The sequence below is a fragment of the Larus michahellis genome, chromosome 5, assembly GCF_964199755.1.
Source record: "Larus michahellis chromosome 5, bLarMic1.1, whole genome shotgun sequence".
In the NCBI taxonomy this organism is placed as follows: Eukaryota; Metazoa; Chordata; class Aves; order Charadriiformes; family Laridae; genus Larus; species Larus michahellis.
In genome coordinates this window covers 66,068,200-66,079,829 of record NC_133900.1, presented here as the reverse complement: position 1 = coordinate 66,079,829, position 11,630 = coordinate 66,068,200, and the positions used below count along the sequence as shown (strand labels likewise).

Here is an 11,630-nt window from a genome sequence, read left to right as displayed (position 1 = left end):
CATGTGAACAAGGTGATCCAGTTTGTCTTAAACAGTAACTATGCAGTTGCTGGGATTTGCACAAGATAGCGCTCCCTCAGTCGTTCCGTGCTCACTTGTGGTTGAAGTTAGTGCCCTCTGGAGTGAACCATGGCACAGTGCTTATCTCTCAACCCTTCCTGTCTGTGCTCTAACTTCTGCCTCCCACCGCTATGCTCTCCACTCATTTGATGTCTGCACAGTACGTGACTAAACCGAGAGGCAGCCAAGGCCAAGTTTGGTCCATTTTGCATTTCTGCTGACTACGTGAAGTCTCTGACTGGCCTCATTGGCTTCAGCCCTCTAGCATGTGCTTAGGAAGCATGCCTTGATGCTGTAGCAGGCCCATCCCTTGGGATGGGGCTAGGTGAGGGGTTCCTGCCATGGCAGGGAAGCTGGTCCTTCACACCTTTCCACATAATGGTTGAGACTGGTGAGAGACCCATGCACTTGCTCTGGCTTTATCCTGTTTGTTGTGCTAACCTGCAGCCCTGAGAGCAAGTGGGTTAGTGGAGCCATGTACCACTGATGGTCAGCTGCGTCTACAACTTCCAGAGGTGAAGACCATTATGCCAAGTCCTCCACAAGAGCCCACTGCTCTCTGGCAGTTCAGCCTTTTCCGCGTGGCACGGTCATGGCAGGCTTTTTTATGCACAGGCTGGTCTGCCACTGCCACCACCAGTGGACTTGCATCGGGAAGAGATGCCAACTGCTCACAAGTAATTCAGGACAATAAGCCTGACAAATGTCACCTGAATTTGCACATCCAGAAAAAGTGAGCTGCAATGCAAACATGGCTCTGGGCTGCCTTTGCAAAAGCGAAATGGCAAGGTCTGATTTCCTTCTCTCCCCAGGAAAAAAGAAGTCAAAAAGGCAGTCCCTCCTTAGGCTGGCAATCAGAGGCAGGTACTTGGAAGCCAAGTTCCTGGCATCCAAGAGCATCATGTGGACACAGAGCCAGTAAACCATGAGTAACTGGTGACTCAGTGGTAGTCATGCCAGTAAAGGTCTTAATAACTCAGCAGAATATATGCTGAGTTTTTCAGTGACTTGCATGCATGCTTCAGGCTTCATGTTTTGTTTCTTTAACTTAAAACATTATTCCCTCATGCTACGGGCACAATCCACATCACTGAGCTGCTGTATCACTTCTTGGTTTGTTTCATCATTGCTTCTCTATGTGGAGCTTCCCAAAGACTGGGATGATGGCAATTAATGTTCACAGATAGTCCTGTAAGACTTATCTGGGCTGAGGAGCAAAGTTGGCATGGATCTGCCTGCCAGAAAGAAGTAGGAGAATCATGGAAGCAGGAGTTTAGGAGCAATTTAACATCATGGACAAGGCAGAAACCATTGTTCTGGAGTGAAACAGGGAAGAGCATGATTAAAAGGTTGGAAATAAAAAGTAGGAATGAAAAGTAGGAGTGAAAGGCAATTATGAATGGAGCCCCACAGGAAGCTCAGGACACTAATAAACTTACAGTAGGTTCTTCCATGAAAACATCAGTTCAATTCTCAATAGTCATAAAAAAGGCAAATAGGATTAGAGGAATTATTAGGAAAGGAACAGCAGAAAAAACAACACAAAAACTCAATATACCATTATTTAAATTCTTGATTCATCTTTATGTATTAACATCTGTGAAAGAATGTAGGATAACTAGAAAGGATTTTAGACCTGGGCCACAATGCTCATGGAAGTTATGAAACAGCTTGTTTACAAGGAACAAATAACTAACCTGATGTTCTTCAGATATGGCAAAAACATGACAGGTACAGAGAAGTTGAATTCAGAAAGATAATTCACTCTCTGTCACGATACAGGATACAGTACAATAGCCCCAGTGTGATCTCTTTGATTGCAATGATCCCCCTAATCTTGTCTTCCCTCCTGATCACTGTCTCCCACAGCATCTCTGTAACTTCCCCCACACCACCCTTCGTTCTGCTGCTTCTCTTCATTCTAACCAGCTCATGGAAACTTCATGGAAGACTCTGTGCAATCCAGTTTAGCCAGACTGGAAGCCCAGCAGATGATGCCCCAAAAATATAGTGGTTTAACCAGTGTAAACACTGTAGATTAAGAGTAAATTGAGAGAGATCCCAAACTCAAATAGCAATGCATCTGTGGCGAAAAGTAATAGAGGAAACACTGCTAATATCAGCCATTCAGCACAACATTATGGACGCTGATTTCTCTAATGCAGATCTAATAGAAGGTGCCAGGAATCCAGAAAGATTTCTTCTCTTCCACATTAAGAATAAGCCCAGAACAACAATTTGACATCTTGCTTACAGAAAGACTCAAACTCCATTACAGGCTATTTAATTCAGTAACGGAATTGCTAAACACAATTACCCAGCCTGTGTTTTGCAGCAGGTTAGACCATTATAATAATTATAAATAATTATAATAGCTTCTTTTGATACAGAAAGGTCTCTTAAAGCTCAAAATTGTTCAGATTGGATGCTACTTTATAACAGAAGAAAATTCTCTAAAATTCGGAGACTTCATTGAAGTGACTCACATATAGATACAGAAAACAGCATAAGTATCTTAAGCATAAAGGACGCCTTAGACAGGCAGACGTAGGCTACAAAAGTTGTTCTGAGTTGGTTTGTTGTTGGTTTTCTTCTATAGAAAGTCCTTTTCAAAGGAAAGAGAAGTTGTTAACCACAAGTTTTAGCCTCTTAGGCTAGTCTACATCTTGTGGTTGTCTATGAAGAAGAGAAAAAAAGCAACCTAAATTCAGCAGTCCTTTCCAAAAAGCATCTGTTACTTTTCCTGTGCAATCACTACTAAATCGGCACCTGCCTTGGCTGCCATTTCAGCTCTTTGGGATATTGTAGCAATTTGAAATTGTCAGGGAAAATGTTCAGGAAATACTGAAATAATTACAAATAAATTCAAAACTAAACAAAAAAAAATTCCATGTTTAATTAAATGGGCAATGCTTGTCATTTAATAGAGGGGTTGATTAGTAATACCCATCAATTTAATCACAAATTAATCACATAAATCGCAAATTAATCACATAAAAAATAAAGGTGAAATAAGCAGCTAATTTCAGAGACTTTGGTACCTAATGTTCAAACTTAATGCTCAGTCAATGCAAAAATGGAAACATATTTTAACTTTTATTTCCTCACTATGATTTTCTCCCATTTTGAGATTCGCAACTGGAAAAATAAACCAGAACATGTCATTCTGGATTAATTTCCTACCAGTACATTACACCTTTGAAGCTGGCATTGACTCCTGCTGGACTGAATGTTTCTTTCAGCTGAGGCAGTTCCACATCGTACACGCTGGTTGCCAACTTGAATTGGTTTAGCTCAGATTTTTAAAAACTGCAAGAATCTGTAAAAGAAATGGCAAAGAGAAATTAGAAGTTTAGACGTTCAGTCAGCTCTCCTACGTACCCATTCCCGTTAAGAGCACTGTACAGCAAGGCTGGTGAGAGTGGAAAAGAAATCCAGACATTCCAGTCTTTGTATATCAACTTTAAGGGGTCCGAACCTGTTGTTAGGAGCCTGTCATTGCTCTGCCTATTTAACTAGAAGAGATTTTAAATGTGAAATTTCTTTTCAATCAAGTTATATATATTCAGTTATAATATTTATTTATATTTTTTGCCATAAACAAGCTGTATACTGGAAGTTAAAAACCCGTGGCTTCACAGAAACACTAGAGAGTATGATGTTTATGTATTCAAAAAGCAGAACTTGGAAGAGTTTCTTTTAAACAATTGAGATTGTTGTGTTTTACACTAACACGTAACTAATGTGCTGCAGCTTATCAGTTCATCAATTTTGTATTCAAGTCATATACAAGTCCTTGCACTGAGAAAACATGTAGGCTTCTGCTTATATTAACCAACAATTCTAATACCGTACTTTGATGAGGTTTGATCCAAGAACATTGCAAGTAGTGAGTCTGTCTGTTGACTTACTGGGGTTTGGCTCCTGCACGTACAGTGCTTTCAATATGAAGTTAGTACTTCACCAGATGAGATAAATGTAGCAGCCCCTGTTTTTCTGAGCATACCCAGTCTTCAGTCTGCTCTGAAAAATGTGAAGGTAAGAATCATTTTCATGTCAGGCGTGCAAAATCTTCATTATGTTTTTCTCTTCTCTGCCCTTTTATTCAGCTACCCTTACCATTTTAAATGTTGTTGGTTGAGAGACGGATTGATCACCCTCATCACTCACTGGTTGTGATTCATTGGCCGTGGCAATCCCAGCTCCCTCTGAGAGATATTGTGGAGATGTGGGCAGAAGCAATCTTGCAAGGGGTTAATGCTGTAATCTTTTTTGTAGCCTGTTTATAATCCCAACAGTGGGCCAGTAACAGAAGAGGGTGGATCTAAAAAAGTACGGGAGGGGATGTGTGTGTGCGTGGATGTGGGTGCATACGTGTGAGTGTGTGTGTGCACGCGGGCTTTGCTTGTCTGAACTGCCTGGTGTGCCCCCGGAATAAATCCTGCTCAGCCTCAACAGGACTCTGTGTGCCAGCTGCTCCTGACGGAGAGTTAGAAGAGCTTCCTTGCACAACTGCCTCTCCCCTCTTTCTCCTGAAGGTTTCGTTCAGAAATGTGTTTGTTTACTGAAAGAATGGGCAGATAGTTACAACCCCCCCCCCGGCTTCTTCATCAAAGCTAACCTGTGGATACTGAAGAATGGAAATAGTTGATGCAAGCTTCCTCGGGAACGATACCAATATTACTGCTTTCCTGTGCAATATCATCTTGGAAAATGACACTTTTTTCTGTGTGGATGATCCACCTTATCCTTCTAAAGGTATGTAGAGAAAAATAGCTTTATTTTTTTTTTCAGGCAGATTTAGTTCTAGCTGGAAGTAGAGGTATTATGGAAAGAAACAGTTACACAAGGCTTTTTCTGTGAGGGAGTGCAAAATCAACTGCTTGCTGGTAAGTTAGGATGAGAAACAGGCAGGAAAGAATTTAGTATGTACTGGCTTTTCCATGTTAAAAATTCAACTAGAACAAAATTTGGATATAATGGAGAAATAAAACAGTAGCACTATTGGACACAAAATGTAAACAGCTCTGCTAAGGACTTGGAGAAACATGATTTTTACTCTTCGAGCAATTCAGTAACAATGGAGTTATCTGATCTGATACCGTGCATGAAAGTGATTAAATATGAAATTATGGCCCTCTGAGGCTGAAAAAAATATCCACGTATTTAAATATTTTTGATTGCTGTATCAAGTTCCCTACTTCGGCATAAAGGAGGAGCTGCCCTGGTGAGCCAGCGGTGCACACCAAGGGGTGTGAGCAGAACCTGCTTTTAAGAAGTTGTATTTGGCTCCGCAAATGTCCCTTGTACTGCAGGTATTGTATTGTAACTTTATGCAAGTCAGGTGGATCAGAATAAGTTTAGGAATTTCAGAACTTCCACTGATGTTGCATTGGTGTAAAGACATGAACCTCAGCAAAACTGACTGCAGAAAGGCTTTTACTTTTGATTAAAGGGTGAAACATATACTACTAGTCTACGAGTTGTACGCTGCATAACTGATTTTCCCTTGGTACAATTTTCAGATTTGCATCAGATAATTCGGATTCTGCTGTATTGTTTGATATTTCTGCTTAGCGTTTTGGGGAACATTCTGGTAATTACAGTGCTGATAAGGAACAAGCGGATGAGAACGGTCACCAATACGTTTCTGCTGTCACTCGCAGTCAGCGACCTGATGCTCTGCATTTTCTGCATGCCGTTCACCCTCATCCCCAACCTGCTGAAAGATTTTATTTTTGGTAGCGCCGTTTGCAAAACTGCCACTTATTTCATGGGTAAGTCTTGCAACTTTATATTTCTTTTGAAGACTGACTAATAAGATATGGGAGAAGTTCACTAAAGACCAGTAAAAAGCTGGTTGTTTCCATCTGCAACTGAGCAGTTACCAAAATCACGAAGAAACAACTTTGTTGTGCAAATCTTCATGGCGCTGGTTTCGTCAGTCTGGTCCAGCAAAACACAGAGGCACCTCTTAGTGTTAACGACACACAGAAGTGTTTGGCTGGATCAGGTTAAGCGAGAAGTACGTTGCATGATTAAGCTTTAATGAGGACCCCGGCGCATGCGCTTGCTTACCCATCACTGAGAGTTACTAGCAGTGGTCAAATCACCCCTCAGAAACGACGGGGTTGTAGAGTCCTCACTAAGGGTGGCTGTTGCCCACAGATTTTTGGTAGCAGTGATACATGAGAAAAAACAACGGGCCGAAATAGGTGCATTTGCGGAGCTGGAAATTAGAGCGAGCACCTTTTGAGAACAGAGCTGGTGTGATCAGAGCTCACCAGGAGACCACAAAATACAGATACAGGTTTCAGAGGTGGACTTTAAGAAGCCCCACTTTCACATGCCTTCCCGTACTCACTTTGGTTGTGGGACCAGGAGTTTCAAAACGCCTGGATTACGTATGTCCGTCTAAGCGATTTTGTCTCACTTCCAAGGCTTCCTGCACGTTTGCTTGTTTCTTAAAAAGAAAAAAAAAACAAACAAGAACATTATGTAAAGTTTTTGCTGCCTTGGGAGACCCTCAGTTAGTGACAGAAACGTTAGGTCCCCTTTCAACCCCTGCCCTTGAGCGCTTTGGTGTAATGTGAAAGTACACACCTAAAGTGTGCGAGTGGGAAATCAACATCTTTTTGTAGATAAAACCAATAAATCTAAAGGCCATGTTTAAACAATTGTAATGAATTGCTGTCATAAATACCATAAAAAAATTACCGTAGCATTCTCATCATTCTCTTATTTCACACCGTGTAATTTATTTCATTAAAAAAATCCAGTGAAATATTTTCAAACATGAAGTTTTTCATCATAAAGGTGTTTTTTATTTTAGGAATCAGAACGTGGATATTTCCCATTAGCAGTTCAGGTTAACGGAGGCTTCTACTGACAGACAGACACCGACATCCATTGTATCACCTGTGCTCTTAATCTCGCACTTTAAGATGTAGTAAAACTTAGTTAAAAATACAGATAATTTATGTAAAACAAGCTGTAAAGAAATCGGCATTTTATATTTTGACCCTCATTAGAACATTTGCAAAGATTATTAAATGAAAGCTCAGCCACTGATAGGAAAAAATTGTGAAAAAATTAAGAAGAAATACCTGTAATCTTGCAGTGATAAACTGGAGCACCTCGGTGGGAGAAAGACAGACCACTGTGTTATATTTTATAATATAGGAACAGGAGAAATCACGGGCACTTGGAGGATAAAGATTCTGCTTCGTGATTTCATTTCTCCTGCTTCATAACTCCATTAGAATCTAATTAAAAAAATGATAACATGTTTAATTGTCTTGAATGAGAAAATCAGATCACCAGTCAAGCAGAACACTTACAAAAATTGAGACAACAGAAAAGGGATTATGAACTGCTGTGTTAAAAGTGTAACTAACAGCATACTAATCCCACTGATTCCAAATGCTTGTTTGACTTTCAGTGCAATTACTCAAGTGTATAAACTACAGTAGCAAAGAGAAGAATTAGGAGGGGAGTGTCTTATTTCCCTATTATCAGAATTTCATGGTTTGACAGAGTGAATCTTTTCTCTTGGAGTTCTGGAGTTAGAGAAGCACAGAGCAGCGACATCAGCCTGGAGACTCAGCCCTATTGCCCACCCACTCTTTGCTGACTGAGGGGCAATGGCTTTAAACTAGAGCAGGGCAGGTTTAGATGAGACATTAGGGAGAAGTTCTTTACAATGAGGATGGTGAGACACTGGCACAGGCTGCCCAGAGAGGTGGTGGAGGCCCCATCCCTGGAGACATTCAAGGCCAGGCTTGATGAGGCTCTGAGCAACCTGACCTAGTTGAAGATGTCCCTGCTTACTGCAGGGGGTTGGACTAGATGACCTTTAAAGGTCCCTTCCAACCCAACACATTCTGTGATTCTATTAATCAGTGTGATATTTAAAAATATTTTCCTTATAAATAGATTGCTATATTTTTAATTTTGTCTACGCATTATGAAAGTTAGCAAGACTATTTGAAAATAATATGAGCATTTAAAACATGGGAATAACCTTTTTTCTTTATTTTATATGTATAGGTGTCTCTGTAAGTGTATCTACATTCAACCTGGTTGCCATATCTCTGGAGAGATACAGTGCCATTTGCAAACCTCTGCAGTCCAGGGTCTGGCAGACAAAATCTCATGCCTTGAAAGTGATTGCTGCTACCTGGTGTATTTCCTTTACGATCATGTCACCGTACCCCATTTACAGCAAGCTGGTACCTTTTACTAAGTATAACAACACCACAGCTAACATGTGCCGGCTCCTTTGGCCAAGTGATGTCATTCAGCAGTCTTGGTAAGACATAACTGACAGTTAGCAAATGCATAATTATCAGGTGGAAAACAGGATTTCATGGTAGCATTAAGCCTATTGAAAAATCAAGTATTAACCTTCAGCAAACATTTACACGTCTATCATGCTTATTTGAGAAGTGAAAAAAATTAGTAATATTCTAAAGCTGCTTACATTTTGACACTTGCATGACTTTTCCCTTGTCACAGGAATGATGCCCAATGATTCTCACTCTATGGTCCGCTAAGCCCCTACTGCCACTGTAAAGAAAGCACCTGTCACTCTTCAAGTAGGAATTCTGCTTTCACTCATTCATACATAAACTTAAATATTTTCAGAGAAATCCTTGATGAATCTTTGAAAAACCTGGACACATGCAAGTGTCCATCTGTGTGCAGAAGATGAAAAGTTGCAGAGATTGCAAACACCCTTCCTGAGAACCGGACCCTTTTGGTGGTCATTGACAGAGCACAGGGGCAGAGGGGTGAGGGCAGAGGCAGTGCTACAAGTCCTGCACGTCCAGGCAGAGTAAGTAAATAGTAGCACTATCAAGCAGCAATGGCATTTAGACATTGTGTCCTTGCGCAGTGACTAAACACTTTCACTGGCACTGAGAAAACGTAAGAGGCTTTTTTGGCTACTGAAGGTCAGTTGGAACTGGGAATGAGTTCCACTTCCGTATGGTGCATCCACAAACTTAATATATTTGTACCAATGCTTCCAGTAGTCTCCCGCATTTGCCAGTACGAGAACAGATGAGGAGCGAGGATGCAGGGCGAAATTCTCTTCTCCATGGCATTGTTGCAGATTCCCAGGTGCGTTAGTGGCTTTGCACCAAAGTCCTAGGGAGAAGAGGAGACGTAGGCTTGAGAACGATTTCCCCAACTCTTGATCCCATTAAATAAGCTGCCTTGGAGAGTAACAGATGTGCAAGCAAGTAAAAGCTGCTTTCTTTAGCGAAGGGTTTGCCGGCCCCGGGATCCCTCCCCAGGGGCTCTGCACGGCCCCCCGGATGGCTTTCAAAGCCCAGGTCATGGCTGCTCCGTCCCTGCCCGTGTGTGCCACGACCCTTGACAAGCCAGAGCTCGCAGAGCGACTGGCAGTACCAGGGGCTCCTTTGGGAATCAGCAGCTGCTCATGTGGCTTCTGCAAGGCAATTTTTACATCATTCAAAGCTCCAGGGCATCCGACGCTCATCTGGTTGCAGCAGAGAGCCCCATTTCATGGGCAGAGAGACCTCCTGCCCCCTCTAACCAATACGGGAGCGCCCATCTCCCCTGCGCCCATGGAGGCTGGGTGACGGACTGCAGCCACGATAGCCTTGTTCCTGCTTTACTTTCCTGGGGGAAGAAGGAGAAGAGGTGTGAAGCTTCTAATTTCCAGAGCTGTCAAAACGATGCTTCATATTAGCATGAAAAAATTTCCAAAAAATCTTAAAATCCTGCCTCCCCTCCAGTTCTCACCTGGATAAGAAGTTGGTTTTCTGGTTTTGTGCTGTTCCCTGGTCTCAGTTTATCTTTTGGCTCTTTAGGTACACTTTCCTGCTGCTCATACTCTTTCTTATACCTGGGATTATAATGATGGTTGCGTATGGCCTAATTTCTTTGGAACTCTACAGAGGAATAAAATTTGATACCAGCCAGAGAAAATCTTCACGAGGTAACAATGCACTTAATTTTTTGAGTTGGATTTTTTTAGGTTAGTTTTTTTTTTGAGTTGGAGTTTTTTATTTTGTGGGGTTTTTTTTCTTTTTAAAGTTGGAATTGAAGACATGAGCAGTCATCCTGAGGCTACTAAAAGCAAAATTTTCTATTTGCAAAAATAGTCATTATGGTCAGTTATGGTCGTGAACCTACCAGATGCATTTGTTGATTGAAGTTATTCCATTATTCACTAGCAAATAATTCCTCACCTATGGCTTGTTTGCAAAGGCAGGATACGTTAAATTTCTAATTTGCTTATTAGAGAAATGCCAAGATTTTTTTTTTCTGGCCATGGGTGAGGACCATTTCTGTAAATAAACACAATAAAAATTGTCCAATTCATATATATATAATTTTGAAAATAATCTTCAGTAAATACTTGAGCAAACAGTGTTCTTCTTAGATCTTTTGCATCAATTTGTATAGACTTGAGATGTATATTGTGAGATAGCAGACGCAGAGCAGCTGATACACACCTGACTCAGAATTAGGACAGTGCTTTCTTTGCAGCACTTGTTCAGCTACGAATTACGTTGTTTATTTAGACTTAGACTCCACACTTTGTTCTGTACTTTGAATCACTGTTCAGGGATATTTTGCCAACTATTTAAGTACTAATTTATATGTACAGAAAGAAAAATAAGTACCTGCAGCGCCAAATACGAGGATGGAGATGGATGCTACCTCAACAAAACCAAAAGAAAAAGGAAAATGCCATTGCAACAGCTCTCTGTTACCAGCCATAGCAAAATAGACAGGGTGAGAAGCAGCAGCTCTTCTGCCAACTTAATGGCCAAGAAACTCGTCATCCGCATGTTGATGGTGATAGTGATTTTGTTTTTCCTTTGCTGGACTCCCATCTTCAGTGTCAACGCCTGGCGCGCGTTCGACACCACGTCGGCAGACCAGCGTCTCTCAGGAGCTCCCATCTCCTTTATCCACTTGCTGTCCTACACTTCTGCCTGCGTCAACCCCATCATATACTGCTTTATGAACAAGCGTTTCCGCGTGGGCTTTCTGGACACTTTCACCTGCTGTGTGAAACAAAAGCCCCCTGCAATACGGGGAGAGGTTGGTGATGAAGAGGAGGGGAAGACAACAGGGGCTTTGCTCTCCAAGTGTTCTTACACGCACATGAATGCATCCGCGCCCCCCTGAGCTGAGTCAGAAGAGGCTACCAGCGGCCTACAGAAATTCAAATATTTATCATCTGGTCTTGGAAAGTGACTGTGGCACCAGCTGAACGTGATTTAGTTCTGAGGTAATGAAACACTTCAGCTGACAGTAAACGCAGCGAGAATTTTATGGGAAATGGGTGCTATCATCGGCTGAGCTTTATATCACTTTCCCTTCAAAAGTACAAAGGAGGAAGAGGGCTCTTTGAAGATAAGGGACTTTATAAAACGCCTTAGAAGATGCTCTACTTGTCATAAATTCTCCTGTAAAAATTGGTGTCCTTTACATCAACAGTTTCGCTCAGTTTTCAGCTGCAGTTCTGAGGATCTCTTAAAATTTCCAAGACACTAATAGATTCTCCTCAAACATGAATACATGTATTG

At 41.5% G+C, this 11,630-nt stretch overlaps 1 protein-coding gene across 1 annotated transcript; it reads left to right on the top strand.

Annotated features, from left to right (window-relative positions):
• Window positions 1–4,697: 4,697 nt before the first annotated feature.
• CCKAR (cholecystokinin A receptor) lies at window positions 4,698–11,229 on the top strand. Its single transcript, XM_074589135.1, has 5 exons — window positions 4,698–4,818; window positions 5,586–5,837; window positions 8,110–8,371; window positions 9,900–10,027; window positions 10,703–11,229. The coding sequence occupies exons 1-5, from the start codon at window positions 4,698–4,700 to the stop codon at window positions 11,227–11,229; spliced, it is 1,290 nt and encodes a 429-aa protein (XP_074445236.1).
• Window positions 11,230–11,630: the final 401 nt, after the last annotated feature.